Raw genomic sequence first — 17,418 nt, 5'->3', positions numbered from 1 at the left:
ATTCATGTATATCAGATTGTAAATGTTACAGAAACCAACTGAACAATTATCTCCATGCCAAAAGGCGCATATAGACACGTTGTGGTCGTGCAGCAAACAATAACCTTCTGTGCCTGGTCCAAAATCGTCCATCAGACTCTGTATGATGTGGCTTGCTTTCAGCTGACTGACCCACTCCTCCACTGGACTGTCAGGGTTGGTCACCTTTGTCTGTTGTCTACAGGAGGGACATGGGATGGACTTGGCTTGTATTGCTTCTGAGTGTGTTTCGGTGTATTTCAGCAGACAGGACTTACAGAATGTGTGATTACACTGAAGTGTGGCAGGATCTGTATACACCTCTGTACAGATGGCACAGGTGGTTGTCTGTCAGCTTCTTTGCGGTAGCCATCTAAAACAGGTGAGCCAACGTCACATGACCTAAAACAGTAGCACACGATGTGGAATGGCTGAAATTGACAACTTGCTATCATTACTTTGCTACTACTACTCTGCCTCTATTACCAATACTACCTCTTTCGGTTTTTACTACTACTACTACTACCACCACCACCACCACTACTACTACTAGTAGTAGTAGCACCATTGCTACTACTGCTATTAGTACCGCCACTGCTACTACTACTACTACTACTACTACTACAACTATTACAACTACTACCACCACTACTATCACTGCTACCACAACTACTACTACTACCCGTGAATATCGGTCCTAGAATTGCCCTTCAGCAACCTATGCCTGTCGTAACCTCGTGACGAACTGGGCTTGCCTGACTCATGTCAGTCATTGCAATTGCGTAGATTGATGCTCATGCTGTTGATCATTGGATTGTGTGGTCTAGACTCGATTATTTACCGACTATCGCCATATAGCTGGAACATTGTTGAGTGTGACGTTAAACAACACCCAACCAGCTACTGCCCTACTGTTTCAACTTCTACTACCACTAATGATACTGAATGACACGCACTGGCCTTTTAAAATCTAAGCACCAAATGGAAAGTATTTGATTACTTTGTGTGGACAAAATCCGCGGGCAAGTATATTATGTGTCATGAATAAGTGATTATTGTGTTTTAATTATGTTTGTTTTATGGTTGCATGGGATCGTTAATATCACTGTATTTGACAAACATCCAAACAATTTACGAGGGGTTACGTGGTATATAATTTTGTAAAATTAGTGGATTTTGCGATACTTTGTTGTGTCGACAGCAGTATTCCAACCTGTTTCAAAATGGTCACCATCTAGAATAGTTTGTCTGTAAACATAAAAACTGAACGAGCTACGTCTAACTGGATGTTTTATTAAAGGTCACATGCAAACAAAAAATCAAACATAATTAAAACACAATTACCACGTATTCACGACATATAATATACATTGCTGATTATGAAAAAAACATATAAACAAAATTATAAGCATACAATCGCAAATCAAAAGTGCAATATTTTGTACTTGGGTTTACTTCCCTCGAAACGAAGCACCTGGGATACCGAACCCAGTCATAGCGGGTGGATGTGCACTCAAGTGTAACAAAGTCTTTCATTGGCTGGTTCATTTGTCAAAGCACTCACGGCTCATTGTCTGTGTATATATAGAGATGTTGGGTTTTGTAAATACATGCTCATTTTTGTGTATAACATTTTACAATCAACAGACATAACCTGTCATGTCTACAAGTATCACACCTGCCTGTATGTGTAATTACATAATGTGACAGAGCCCGAACTGGGGTGCACGAGCCATAAATCAATGCGTTTTGTTAATGGTGTATAGCCTGATAAGTGTTAAGTTAAAATTGCATGTGGTCAGTGATCGAAGTTGTGTATTGCACAATGTCATTAGCAGACAGGCAGGCAGACACACAGGTGTCAATAAAACAGACATTGAGTTTTGTCTGTGACAAAGACATATCTATATCACATATCTATTAAAACGTGTGGTGAAATTGACAAATGAAATTATATAAACAGTTGAATCGGTAATCTACTGTCATAACATATAAAAAGCTCGCGCCTGTGAAATATCAACAAAACATTAGAAAAACATCTCACATCAAAGCCTTCACCGAGTATTCACCGCCAGCGAAGGTTTTCCGTCTTGAAATGTCGAACGCCTCAGTGGTTGACACAGCTGAGTAGATCTAGATCCTAACAAGGTTTTTTTTATGTAACGAGTAGATTATTTACTATTTGTTTTGATTAGACTACCTGCTCACGACCTTATAATCTCGACATCACGCTTCCAAGCTTCCAATTCTAATGAAGACATATGACATTACTCTCAAGTATACTCATGGTGGGGACGTAGGAAAATAGAACATATCATGTTGAGAGTCTTTATATTTAATATATACTTCAATGGTCGCATGGAATTAACATGTTTGCTATGCTTTTATCATGTAATTAATATCATCTTCTTATTCAGGGTAAAGATTTTGCAATCACCTCTTTGCCGTTTTTGTAATAAAAAATTAGAAACTTTAGAACACCTGTTTTGGTATTATGATCCGGCATTAAAAATTTGGACAAGTTTAGAATAATGGTTAGAAACAGCTCAAATTTACTTTAATTTCACAATTTCAAAGATAATGCTCTGAATCAAAGGAATAAATAGCAATCCTATTAACGCCGTTGTCTTACTTGTTAAAGACATTATATTACCCGTATATTAAATGGGTATATAATAGTGAGTGAGTGAGTTTATATTTACGTCGCGGGTAGTCAGATCAAGCAGTACTACGACATTCTGGTCATCAGTACATACTATACTACCCATCAAAAGTTTAGACTCACTTAAAGCACACACTATATGTTATGTATATATATGAGGTTACATCGAAGATGAATTTCTCCACTATCTTGGGGGAACCAACTGCAATCTTTATGCAGATGAATTCCACGAGGATCAAACATCAGATTACTGAAAATCATGTGCAAATAACATGCATCTGAACAGCTGCGTTTTGGTGTAAAGTTTTCTTAAGAATTTACCAATTTTCACTGAGTTTCATCATTTATTGAACTCATGACAATAATATTTTCAACGTTACGAATTTGTTTTACAATATATCGGTTCATGTGTAAACAGTACCTTTAAACAGAGTGGAATATTTTGCAAAATCTAGTTTAGAACAGTTGACTGAAGAAAGTGGCTACATTTACACTAGTGAGTCTAAACTTTTGATGGGTAGTATATATTGAAAGCTTGGTTTATGTAACATATATGTGTGTACCGACGTCGAAATGAGCGTTGCGCCCTTAAATGTGTCGCGCAGGTTGACATATTTGGGGAAGAGGGTGTGATGATGTGGGCGGCAATTTCTTATCTCCAGAGAACTGACTTAGCGCATGGACAGGGAAATCTAACCTCCATTCGTTAATCATGCAACGTCGCCTCCTTCCAGTTTTCGACCCACAGAAACAGATTTTCCAGCAGGATAACACCAGACCCCATACAGCACGCATCACAATGAACTTCTTCACCAACCAGAACATTACAGTGCTTCCCTGGCCCTCTAAATCCCAAGATTTAAATCCAATCGAACACCTATGTGATTATCTCGATCGAAGGCTCCGACGACGTCATCCACGACCCCAGACGCTTCACCATCCACGACATGCATTGCACGATGAATGGGCTAGAATACCCAGTGCTAGGGTGTGAACACGTATTCTGTCTATGCCAAGGAGATGCCAAGCAGTGCTCCAAGCAAACAGTGGTCACAACCGGTAGTGACTTAAAAGCCGGCGTCAAGTGTAGCGGTGACGTTGTGGTGGCATTAACTTACATTCATATGGTGCAGTTATCCAATGGTCCTCATCATGCAAAGTTTGATATCTGTGTGATTTTTATTTACTTTGTTGTTGTCATTCAAAATAAAGAAATTTTGTTCCAAAGTTTACCTCCGTGCGTTTCTTTTTTGAGAGAGTGCAATATAAGTTGTATGCTTCTCTCGAGGGTAGTACGGTCTGATGTACGCCTGTTTGTAACAGTGTCACCCGAGCCGGATACTACCATTAGACTTGCAGTCCAGTGATGTCATAGCATTGTGACGTCATCAAGATATCTCCTAGGAGATATCATATGATCTCACACAAGCGATATCTCGTTTTGGATGATAAAAATGGTTAATTATGTTTAAGTTGAGTGTGCAAACCACTCAATGTATAAAATAGCTTAAATAAAGCAGTGAAAGTCGGTAAAATGAATCAGTACAAAGTGAACGCAAAAAAAGAGCTGATCGAAAAGTATTTCGAACTCCGGGCACGGCATGCGTCATATGACGTCATACGATTGTTAGCGCTTCAGCTTCTCGGCAGAGAGCTTGGCGGGTACCGTGGCATCGGGTAATATTTTTTCCAGTTGTCACCACGGAAACTTGTTAAAGCGTCATTGACCAATGAAATTAAAGTATTTACATGAAGGTAAGATTATGCTAAATATCCGCAGTATTTCCAGAGTGATTGAGGATTCAAGTATAAGGTGAATGTGGGAGGAAAACCTATGCATGTTTCGGTCGTTATCCGGTTATGCGGAATGGAAGACAAACTGATAGTCCACGCGTGAAGCAGCAAGACAACCACACTCAGCTCACCCATCTAAGGAATCGCTTCCAGAATGCCAGTTTAACTGCTCGGGCCATTCCTGGCTCACATCCCATCTATTCCAGGAATGTTCGGAACCGACTGAGGGAGAACAAGATCCGGGACCGTCGGCCTGCAGTACATCCAATTTTGCTCCAACGTCACCGACCGGCCGTTTCACCTAGTGCAGACAGCATCTATGGTACAGGTGACAAGATTGGCGACAGCACCCACAGTTTGGTGAAACGTCAACTCCAACTTTTGACACTACATCTCAACTGTCTACAGTTAAACGTTGACCAAGGAAAACCCCACAAATCTAGTTAACAATGTTGACTTTTTGCATTACCAAATGGCATAACATCAAATATTGCACTGTTACTTTATTTCAGTAGTATATAAGCGCACTCAATGAGAGAGAAGAGAGAGAGAGAGAGAGAGAGAGAGAGAGAGAGAGAGGGGGAAGAGAGAGGGAGAGAGAGGAAAGGGAAATCACTGGCTGTACTTTCTTATAAGAATCTAACTACTTCACAAATATTTACATAAATATTTACATAAAGCAACTAAGATACATCAATGATATATATTTCTCAGTGTAAGTCTCTGTGTCTTACCACTGTAGTTCGTATTTGCATCATTTCTGATTTCATATACGACGCCTTACAGTCTTCTGTTTCAGCCGGAATACGACGCCGCAAACTTTGTATCACATTACACGGGTACTCACATTCACATATGCCATAAGCAAACATACATTCAAAACACTTTCTCTGTTGGGCTTTCTTTGAAAAACACACAGGCAAAGGTTGAAGCACTTTCAGTTTTCAAAATGAAAGTTTTAAAATCTGAATATTTTCCAACAGTTATGGCAGGTTATGTACAACAGGCCGTCTGTGTCCAAACATATTCCACGGGGAGAATCAATACCATCCCGTGCAGTGAGAACGTCTCTGACAAACTCCCCTGACTCTGTCAGCTGAATCACCTTGTGAGAGTCTCTGTCTACAACCAGGATGTCTCCAGTGCTGGTTGTTGTGATGCCTTGAGGATATTTCAGAGCACAGTCTCCTGTGGGAGGGCAGGTGAAAACAACTTGTCCGTCACTTGTCACAGATACAAGCGATTTATTTTTCTCTTCACTGACTATCAGGTTCCGATTTCCGGTGACATGGATATAGTCGGGACTAGATACCTTCCCTGTGTTGATAGATTTCAGCACATTCCCTTCCATGTCAAGTATATCAGTCCTCTCTATTCCACCTGCCACCAGCCGCGAAGGACTCAGACAGGCTAGACCGTAGTAAGATCGGTTTGTTTTGATAGTGGACAGTATTACAGGCTCTGGGTAAACCTTCACAATAACTATTTCATTACTGTATGGAACAGTAACAGCTACGTGCCATTTAGTTAACTGTATTATTGTGCAAGGACCGGCAGAAAGCTTAATGTATTTAGGACCATGTCTGTCATGTGTGTAATATGTGAAAAGTCCCTTGTTAATATAATCAACAACCACAGCAACCTTTATACCATCAACAGCCAATGCTGTTATGTCCTTAAACATTGGATGCGCCATGCCATGCACTTTCTTACAGTGAATGGTTTGATACAAGGTAGGGACAGATTCACGATCACACACTTCTTGGACGGCTTCAGCATCGCCCAGATAAAGTTCATCAACTCCTTTAGCTACTTTTACCATATCGTGTGTGAATACAACCCTTCTTGGTGCTGGTCTGTAGTATTTGTAGAAGAGGTCGATCTGTTTGCTGAGATGATGTTTGCACATGAATGAACACTTTGGTGTCATTTTGAATTTGGTGGATTCAGATAAAACGACAACTTCATGGTCACGAGAAAATGGCATCGCTCCAAGCAAGGTCAAGCAGTCATCACAGAAGGAGGAGTCGCAAGAGGAGCACCATGATGTTGCTGGAGTCTTCTTTTGTTGGTTCCTACAGACACTGCGTTCTCCTGTCTCCGAGGCTGAAGAGAATCGGGATACTTGTTAAGCAGCCATGAAATCAGTATTATATTGTTGTTGTCTGTTTACACAGGTATTTGACTGTAAGCACTCATCAGTCATTTTATTTCGGTGTTTGATTATAACTGACACTATGAACATCAATAATTGTCTTTTGCAAGCATGGGTTGCCAAATCTCGTGTCTTGCATGCATTATACAATACATTTTCCGCCCTCTGTTTTGATGTACAGAATAGACTACTTGATGAAATTCTGGCCAACTTGCTGCTATTTCGCTTTAACATTTCTAAATCAAATACAACGTTACGAACTGACTTTTTTCGCGCCTATACAATGTAGGTGTAAACAACTTTGAACAACCCTGATCCCTGCATGCTACCTTGCAAAAAGGCGTATGCTATCAAAATTATCTGGAGTTAAATGACCATGTAACATACAAACAATTACCTTCTGTCCCTGGTCCAAAATCGTCCATCAGACTCTGTATGACATGGTTTGGTTTCAGATGACTGACCCACTCCTCTACTGGACTGTCAGGGTTGGTCATCTTTGTCTGTTGTCTACAGGAGGGGCATGGGATGGACCTGGCATGTGTTGCTTCAGACTGTGTTTTGGTGTATTTCAGCAGACAGGACTTACAGAATGTGTGATTACACTGAAGTGTCGCAGGATCTGTATACACCTCTGTACAGATGACACAGGTCAGGTGGTTGTCCTTCAGCTTCTTTTCAGTCGCCATCTAAAAAGATGAGAAGAAGTCATTCCCCTAAAACAAAGCAAGACACTGTGTAATTACTGAAAATGATTCTGTATCTTGTTAACTGTCAATGTGCATATTTGTAAAACAAAAAAGATGTTTTCTGATATATATTCGCATACAGGTGTTACGGGTAATGATTTGCCGTGACAAAAGGTTTAAGAGTCAAAAGAGCAAAATAGTACACAGACAAGTCTAAAACATTCAATAATATATTGAACAAACAATGTAGGGAACAAACAATGAGCCAGCTACAATGAATGACAATACAGATTTCTAGTACAATGCAATTGAGTCACAAATATAAAATGGTAACTCACCAGAGTCTTGACATTACACTGAGCACATATATACTGATTGAAGGTTGTTAACAATGACAGCAATTGAATAGACAAGCATGGTCGGTCTTGAAACGTTGATCAACTTGATGATAACAGACAGATATGTATAAATCCAGTCATGTGTTAGTCCCCCCTGCACAACTCTACAACCAGCCTTTATATAGCTCTTACATAGGTCTCGAGCCTTTTAGCAATGCTAGGCTGCATCATTACCCTTGCAGAACGTAACAAGATTTTCTCGAAAACACGACATGATGAAAGCCGGAAGTCAAAACAAATACAAAAGATTGTCAAGGACAGGTAATTCTGAAGTGCTATCTCAAAAGGCGTACTGCTAAAAATCAAAGCCATTGAACATATATGATGCAAGATGCGAGCCAAAACTCACACTCAAAACTTATAAACATCGTGACCCATAATAACTATCACTTAAGCAATGTGATATTACAAATTACAAAAACACACTCTCATAACACAGGGCATAGTGTTTGAAAATAGATTTTTTGTGCTGCTAACAGGACTATCCAAATCGACTAGTATTCAAATAAACATTTGGATTGTAATTTTTAGGATAAAGAATTTCATAGTGTCTGTGAATGTATAGCCATGTAATGAAGAAAATGCATTTACTTCAGGTTTTTCACAGTATAAACATGCTGACTACTACTACTACTGCTACTACTACTACTACTACTACTACTACTACTACTACTACTACTACTACTACTACTACTACTACTACTACTACTACTACTACTATGTTTTACAGACTGAAATGAAAATGCAGTTATGAGGGTTCGGTTGATCCTGACACAGTCAGGCTGGTAAGGCTCCTCATCAGCTCAGGGCCAGGCTGGTAAGGCTCCTCTTCAGCTCAGGGCCGTTTGCCCCTCTACAGGCAGCCCAGACAGTGAATGGGACTTTCTGGAGAACATGTAGACTCCCCTACACTGCAGCCTTCTGCAATACCCAGTGCGTCATTACCCAGTACCAACTCTCCTGATCTGCCCTTGGAGACATTTCCAAGGAGAAGTGCGCATATTTAGCATGCTTTTCCTGAATCTTGCCAATCACGTCACTGTCAAAAGGGACAGATATATGATCATTAGAAATAAATTCATTGGCTTTATCAACAAGCACAAGATCAGGGTTCTGGTTGGAATTCTTTTTAGACTGTATATAGGCCTATTCCAGCGAACTTTAAAAGCATAATTTTCCATGACGTTCTGGACATATTCAGGGTCGTACCATGGATGGACCTCGGAGTCAAAGGAACATACATGACAAAGACGAATGTAGAATCAGCGAGCCATGCCATCATGTGAGTGAGTGAGTGAGTTAAAATTGAAAGTCACATCGGCAATATTGCAGCCATATCGTGACTAAAAGTAGTTGAAATTCATAATACATACATATAATATATAAAACCCTATCAACGAAAGACAGTAAAATTACTACATTATAACTATTTTTGGACAATACAATGTATAAATGGGCTAGTAATCGCCAACAACTAAAGGACGATCACCATACTAGGGACCATGGGGACCTACAGTACCTTAGCTACCTGCATCGACCCTAGCTGGCTTTACACCATCCCTTCAGTCATTGGTGTTTATGCTGAAATTTAGCCATACATTAAAATGACAAAAATTCTACGATTAAAAACCTGGTAGTCTTATTAAATTTACTTGAAATGTTTTGGAACGTACGTACCCTCTCAGGAGGACACTATTTTTACGCTACGTAAACCCCCCTTCGAAGGTACAGCCACTCACAAATTAAGTTTCTCATATAAATCACTAATACTAAAAATGCATGTATATAAAAAAAACAGATGAATCAAAATTCATCTATAAGCTCTATTTATTTTTAAAATTCGATAATAAAATGATAATTGACAGTATTAATAAGATCCTTAACAGTTTTGACTATGAAATATTTATCCCTTATGATGGAAAATTCAAACCAGTCAAGCAGTACATGCTTGACCGTGGTTCTGTCGTGGTTCTCTCATCACAAGGGATACAAAACCGAGGATCTTCACCTTTTAACAGGTATTTGTGAGTATAACGCGTATGACCAATGCGACATCGTCGCATAATGACCTCCTCAAATCTGGACTGACAACCCAATTAGGTGTAACCAATATAAGGTTTTATTGCATGTAATTTATTGACACCTACCTGGGTGTCCCACTTATTCTGCATCAGATCACGGATGTAAGTTCTAATGGTAGCTTTGTAATTAGAGTAAGGAATAAAAAGTAGTGTCAAAGATTTGTTGAGTGCTGCCTTGGCAGCAAGATCGGCCATTGTTTTCCCAGAAATGCCAACGTGGCTGGGTAACCAACAAAAGACGATGTCGTATTGGCCAGTTGCAAGATCATTATACAATTCAATTATTTCAATTAAAAGTGGATGTTTACAAGAATGTTGTTTATAACCTGAAGGCAAGTATGAGAATCTGAAAATATGATATATTGTTTATATTTGGGATGTCTATTGCTGTGAAAATAGAACTGTTATCAGGCGATCCAGAAGATATTGTTCTGGATCCAATGACAGTGGCACAAGCTACTGCACCGCCATCCTTGGACCCATCTGTAAATACGAATTTGTATGTACTATGTTTATTTTTAAATTGACTAAATTCTTGTTTATACTGTAATTCATTAGTTTCTGATCTTGTAAATGTGGTTAATGTTAAGTCAACGTGTCGCATCACTAATTGCCAAGGAGGAGAAGAAAGAGATATATTTTCCAGCTCAAGACCGGCAGCAGAGATGAATGGTTTAAGTCGGAGCCCAAGAGGCGGAACAAGAAAAGACTTCTTGTTATACAGATCATCATAGAGGGGATTAAAGACACAGTTATATGCAGGGTTCGACTGACTAGAATATAGCTTAGTGATATATTGTAAATATAATGTCAGACGGCGTTGGCTAAGAGAAGGCTCGTCAGCTTCAACGTAAATACTGTCAATAGGAGAAGTTCTGAAAGATCCAAGACAAAGTCTTAAACCTTGGTGATGAATAGAATCAAGAAGTTTAAGGTTGCTTTTACAGGCTGAACCATATATGATGGAACCATCATCAAGTTTTGATCGAATGAGTGATCTGTATGAGTGTAGGAGGGTAGTTGGGTCCCCTCCCCACTTAGAATTGGCAACAACTTTCAACAAGTCAAGTGCCTTCAGGCATTTGGTTTTAAGGGATTTACTATGTGGCAGAAACGTTAGGTGGGAGTCAAAAATTAGACCCAAGAACTTGGCCTCCTTGACAACTTTGATGGGAGTGCCATTTACAAATAGTTCCGGGTCTTTATGAGGTTTGTATTTACGGCAGAAATGTATACAATTAGTTTTCGATTTTGAAGACACTAATTATCTATTTTGTTTAAACACAACTGCATTTGAGGACATTTTCCACATGTCCAAATATCATCAATAATATTCGAAAGGGTCTCTAAACATGATTCCGGTAAATGCTTCAGAAGTTGAGAATGGATGTCATCAGCTCCTGTAGCAGTATCGTGAGCTTGGTCAAGAGCAGTATGAAGTTCATGAATAGTAAATATTTCATTGTAATCTTCCCCATTATCTGAATTGAAATTGATAGTTTTCTTTTCCTGTTATTTTTATGTTGTTGGAATTTACGTACATAATTCAGTGAGGAAGAGTGTTTGGCCAAGGTTTCTCCAGGTTTATTTACAATATCAAAGTTACTATCTAATAATTCGTCTCCGTCTTTGAGATACTTAATGCTAGGTTGAGATCCCTTACCTTATATTTTCTGGATCATGTTCCATACCTTTGATATCGGCGTTCGTGAATTTATTTTGGACACATAATTTCGCCAAGACTGACGTGTACATTGCTTGAAGGTACGCCGTGCCTTAAATACATTGATTCTCCGCTAAACGCACATTTCCCATATTTCATTGTCCCTGTCGTCTCATAAAATATTTTGTCATTGAAATGTATTTTTCTTCTTACTAAAACAGGCCCGCACATACAGTATCACAATTCATGTCACGTCAGTGTTTGTGTCAGCAATTTTGTTATACACCGCATCATGATATAGAACTTTGTTACATATTTCCTTTGTCCCTCCTGCAAGTACCTGATACCAATTCCACGTAATGCAACCATTTGTGTAAATATGCTATCTCATTGGACTTGAAAATGTATCTAAGTACTTGCAAAGTCATAAAGGAAATACGATGTAGTCATAAGTAAACTTTGTTTCCCCAAAAATTGAATTATTTTTGTGTCCCAATATTGTCGTCAGATACGTTAAGCAGTTTAGTCATGGACCAGTTATACTTATTCAAAATCCTACAACAAGTTGTACGAGTGCATTTGTTTCCAGTTATCTCAATCTGTAAAACAGTTATGAGCTTTTTCTTTTCTAAAGTTAACTTGAAAAGATACATGTGGTCGTGCCTTCATTTTTCATCAGATACGTGAAGTCGTCATCTGCAACTGAGAGGGAGTAGTACTTTCTAAACAAAATTGTTTTTTAACCACATGTGACAGCAGTATCACAGACGTGTGTGAAACTAAACGAGATAAACTTCAATCAAACTGTAGGCCGAATTTTGCGTTTTCGTCAGATACGTGTAATAGCATGCAGAGTTTGTGTTCCAGTGCATTCTTATCTTAGTTTCATATAATTATAACGCTGATACAAGAGCACGCTCCTTCCGCCCATTGTTTTTGGCGAGACGGATCTCAATTTGACGACGATCGCTGAGGATTTGTGAGCCGACACTGGTAAGTGAAGTTTGAAATCACATACACTTGTAGTTAATTTATAGCTTTGTATGAATTGTATTCCATAAATGTGCATCTATGGACCCACATATATAAGAATACAAAAACTTCGACAAACTCGCTGCATTCGTTGAGTTATGTATTTAACGTATCGTATTTGGCGTTAACGTATTTGATATGATTAAACGATCGGTTTAAAGAATTGTTGTGCATTGAATCACTCAAGCAATAGGTATGATGCATGTTTTAGTGATACCAACAGAATAAAGGTATGGTCTGGTTTCTAGCTGTAACATATAGACTGATAATGTATTTAACGTATCTGATAAAATTGATTAACGTATTTGACGAAATTGTTATATTCTGACATGGATTAAACACATCTCAACAAACAATTATTCAATGACGCACAGTAACGTTTTCAAATTTCCATTTACCCATAACCCCCATCATTATTATGAATTTTACATTGCGTGACCGACTGAGTTTGGTTTTACGCAGCTTTTAGCAATATTCCAGCAACATCACGGCGGGGGACACCAGAAATGGGCTTCACACATTGTGCCCATGTGGGGATTCGTACCCGGGTCTTCGGCGTGATGAGCCAACGCTTTAACCATTAGGCAATCCCGCCGCCCCAATTTTACATTGTAAGTTAGATAGTTGTTACTAATGTACAATGTTAAACACATTTCAGAAAATGAGCAGGACGTGTGCCCAGTATCAAGAGAACGTAAAAAAATGAATGATAAGAAATATCTAGAGAAAGAACGAGTGCGGACCAAGTCATAGAACTCTAAAACTCAACTGGCTACAAAGAAACAGAAACAGGTTAGAGAGAATAATAGATTATACAGTCAGAAGTGTAGGGACAGACAAAACCAGTAAAGGAAGGGAAAACAAAACAGACACTAGAAGTTGTTGAATCAAAGATATCCCAGTATTAACTTTAGCCTTATTTTATGTTTCATTTGGTCTTTTGTTCATGTTGCATTGAAATTGTTAATGTTTGAAATGATATCAGATACGTTCACTAAACCTGATCGGATACGTTAACTGTGTGATTCTCAATGGTTTTATTGTGTTTTTTTAAGTTGTAGCATTGATGTGCATTTCCAGTTACAGTTTTGATTCTAAACCTGGTTGTCAACATGAATGTATAATACTGGCAAAGTGCGTGCCTGCATTTGAAGCATAACTTTCTGGAAGTTCAGATCTTTTCTGGAAGTTCAGTTTTTTGGCATCAGAAAAACTGATGTTTTGGGTAAATTTGATCTTGTTGATCTGCATTTGTTCTTTCCAAATCGGACACTCTTTTGAGAAAAATGAATGTTCTCCTGAACAGTTGGTGCATTTTTTAAAGGCACTTGTACAATCTTCAGTTGTGTGTGTCTTCTCACCACAGTGAGCACACACAACGGACAATGTGCAAGTATTTACACCATGGCCATACTTCTGGCATTTAAAGCATCTGAGCGGATTAGGAATGTAGGTATCAACATTAACATTGCAGTAACCTGCCTTCAGTGATTTGGGAGCAGTTGGTGACGAAAGGAAAACAGATAAGTATTGGTTTTAACAGTTTCATTGTTTTTACGGGTTGAAAAGCGTTTTAGGCAGAGTACACCTTGATCTTTCATTTCAGTCACGATGTCAAGTTCTGACATGTCAGAAAACAGCCGATCACGCTCTCTGATGATACCTTTGCTTGTGTTTAATGTCTTGTGAACACAGACAGCGACCGGAATGCCGACGAACGATTCAGTGCTCAACAGATTGGCTGATTGCTTCCGTTTCCCGCACTCAACCAGTATCTCACCTGAACGTAACCGTTTAATGTTCTTAACTTCGCCAGCGATACCTTGAATACCCTTGGAAACTGTGAGGTATAGGGTTCAACTTTAATGATGTTTTGTCGACAGCTTCAATCACAAGAAAGCGTGACCAAAAGTCAATTGATTTGCACGGTCTAAGGTCATCATCATCAGGATCATTTTCAAGAGGACGTTTTGTTTTTGATGGGGGTTTCATAAGCCATGTTTAGTGTAGAGATTTCATCATCCGAGCTCCCGACCCACCACAGAGTATGACAAGGACAATGCTGAGAACAAGCGGGTCTCCGACTTGCAGCACCAAGGATACCCGGATGATATACTCCAGCAGAAAAAAATAAGACAAAATGATTCCACCAGATTGGCCCATGAGACACCGCCTTCTGGGCATACGACTCTAAAAAAAACCCGGCAAAAACATACATGAAATAGTGTATTTGAAATTTTGAGATAAAAATTCGCCAAAATTTTGTGCAACAGTAGCACACACAGGGCGTGGCGTAACCAGCCGATTGATTGAACCTGGCCCATTCAACCACCCGTCTGGGTGAAGTAAGGGGCGAAGTGGTGTGTTGGGCAAAGGAACACTGTTCCTGGAACCAGTCCCCTCAACCACCAGCAGCCTCCCGTCCTCCACCGACACAAGGGCGCAACCCGAGGCAAACAGGTTGCCCAATTCCGTCTTACGACCAGCAATGGGGTGCTGTGGACCAAATATGCCCCCGGGTCCACAACGGGGGGTTGAAGAGCTCTTAGCGTTACCCAGTACCCACCACGAGGAGGTGGCTCTTCACGGGTGCCCATGCCATCATGTCTTAAGATATCCTGTTTGTTCCAAGAAAGAGCATTCACAGACAAGGTGTTGGACAGTCTCTTTAAATTCATTGTAAAGTCGACATTTCATATTGATATTGTGTTTAAGAATCACAGTTTGGCGATGGCGAGTGGGAAGTGACTGGTAATGACCAGCAAAAAGGAAGCCCTCATTTTCACTTTAAACACCAGCCAACTTCATCCAGGCGTAAGAGTCCGTTGGATTACTGTTCAGTTTCACACACTGCATGTACACATTATGCGATGACTTTCTCCACCAATGGTGGATTCTGGGCAGACTTATTGAAGGACTTCGCCAGAAACAAATCAACCTCAAATTTCTGAATCTGTCCACCAACCTTTTGCCGGCGTTAAATACGTGTAGAATCTCTTGTTGTCTTGACATGCTTGACCAGATGATCATCCGATAAATATATTTGTGCAAAATACACAATAGAATTGTATCATGAAGATTACCTTTCCACGTTTCAGATGCAGAGTATTACATTTGTTGAGTTCAAATGTCATGCCAATATCATTAGATTGGACTCGACAAAGAGAACCTGTTCTTTCAAACTGGTATGTCCTTTGGCAGGCTGCTCGACGTCATCCATGCAAAGGAGATAATAAGTGGTGTTGGACATCTGTGCAGAAAGCTCAAAGGATTTAAAGACAAAGATAAAAAGCAAAAGCAAAGGACTAAGGGAATCCCCCGATTTCGAATACCATCCGAACCCTGGTACTGTATTTGATTTGGAGGTTCGTGAGTGTGCTTAGTTTTATAAGGCTTTTAGTATATTCCTGCAATATAACGGCAGTGGACACCAGAAATGTGTTTGACTATTAGATTTGAACATTTTATAACACTTTTTAGGCAATCTGGTGAGATTTAGCAGACAAACGAGCCAGGTATTTTCTCACGCATTGCATGATCATAAATCACGGAAACATGGTGCCTGAAGGGTACAGTCGCCAGGTACAGACCATAAGTGTTTTCAGAATCTTTCATTGGCATCCGTGGAAGGTCGTTTATCATGCTGACCATCACCCGTCGTTTTCAGTTGTCTGTGAAAGTGCTTTTCGTTATTTCTAAAGAGCTTATTATTTTTCTTTTCCTATTTTTCTTTCTTTCAGTCCAAACAGATAGTTTTGCCTTAAGGGATCATCAATATGGAGAAATATCTATTCTTTTGTTGTTTTTCATTCTTAATTTTCTCCAAATTGCCTTTTGCCTTTTTGACATTGGATTTCCTGATGATCTGGACTTAAGGCATAACTCAATTCAGGAAATGTATTTTCTAGTTACGGTTAGTTTTACAGCAAATGTGATGAAAATGGCCTGTAAAAACTTCTACTACCACTAATGGTACTGAATTGCACGTATTTGCCGTTGAAAATCGGAGAAACAAATGAGGAGTATTTGATTGCTTTGTGTGGACGAAATGCGCAGACATACATATGAACCCCACACCCTGAACACTATTGTACACACTGAAACAATTCACCCTGCATTACAGGTTCAATAGATAACAAGTCCCAACGTTCGCTTTGTCAGGTCATTGTGACCTCGGAGTCACGTTCATATAACACAACACACCTTGCTCACCTACTATTTAGGTCAATTGTGATATCAGTGTTCTAGATGGTGAATCATTTCATAAATGATGTGTTATTATCATAACCCACCTCCATAATGACCATAACAGATCACGTGCATTGTGTTAGTATTTCTTAATCTCAAATTGAAAGTTTGACATATGATATGAACGATTTGAGAATTGTTGGTATAATAATATACCATTCGGTTTTTGAAAGGTGCAATGTATTAATGGGAATTCAAAGTTTAGAAATTGTGAAATTGAATGTCATTTGGTTATTGTGTGATTGTTTATCCGTATGCCTTGTCTCTTACCTGGAATGAACACACTCGATGTCACAGCGTCAGCTTCTCTCTCTCTCGCTCTCTTGAGGCGTTTCCCTTCCTGGTTACTGGTCGTGCGTGCGTCATGTGACACGGTTCGGTCACGTGATCAATGTGGTCAGGTGGACTTGAGGGCCGAATATCATGCTGTAAACAAACAACTCATTGATGTATATAATATCTGAGTCTGTAAGAAAAGAATTGGCTAAACGGGAACGACTTCCATGTTACACTATGAATCAACATGTGTCAAGATTCTAAGCTTGTAATCGAAATCGGTACCACACAAACACATACAGATACACAAACAGATTATACATACAGAGACAGGCAGACAGGTAAACTAATATTATACTATGATATGCAATTTTTAATATCTACCTAGATATTTCACCAACT

At 39.3% G+C, this 17,418-nt stretch overlaps 1 protein-coding gene across 1 annotated transcript; it reads right to left on the bottom strand.

Annotated features, from left to right (window-relative positions):
* Positions 1-4,962: 4,962 nt before the first annotated feature.
* Positions 4,963-17,186, bottom strand: LOC124265411. The gene is made up of 3 exons (XM_046700183.1): positions 17,011-17,186; positions 7,027-7,318; positions 4,963-6,580 (listed from the first exon to the last, which is right to left on the bottom strand). Exons 2-3 carry the CDS (start codon positions 7,316-7,318, stop codon positions 5,433-5,435), a joined length of 1,440 nt encoding a protein of 479 aa, XP_046556139.1. The 5' UTR covers positions 17,011-17,186; the 3' UTR covers positions 4,963-5,432.
* Positions 17,187-17,418: the final 232 nt, after the last annotated feature.

This window comes from Haliotis rubra, unplaced genomic scaffold (assembly GCF_003918875.1).
Source record: "Haliotis rubra isolate DU_JTF1 unplaced genomic scaffold, ASM391887v1 Scf978, whole genome shotgun sequence".
Lineage (NCBI taxonomy): Eukaryota > Metazoa > Mollusca > Gastropoda > Lepetellida > Haliotidae > Haliotis > Haliotis rubra.
This window is presented reverse-complemented; position numbering and strand designations above follow the sequence as displayed.

Excerpts from the sequence above, each read along its gene's own strand:
- LOC124265411 (XM_046700183.1), bottom strand. The coding sequence starts at position 7,318 with ATGGCGACTGAAAAGAAGCTGAAGGACAACCACCTGACCTGTGTCATC. Across the intron at positions 6,581-7,026 it reads TTTTGGACCAGGGACAGAAG|CCTCGGAGACAGGAGAACGC; the intron begins GTAATTGTTTGT and ends GATTCTCTTCAG.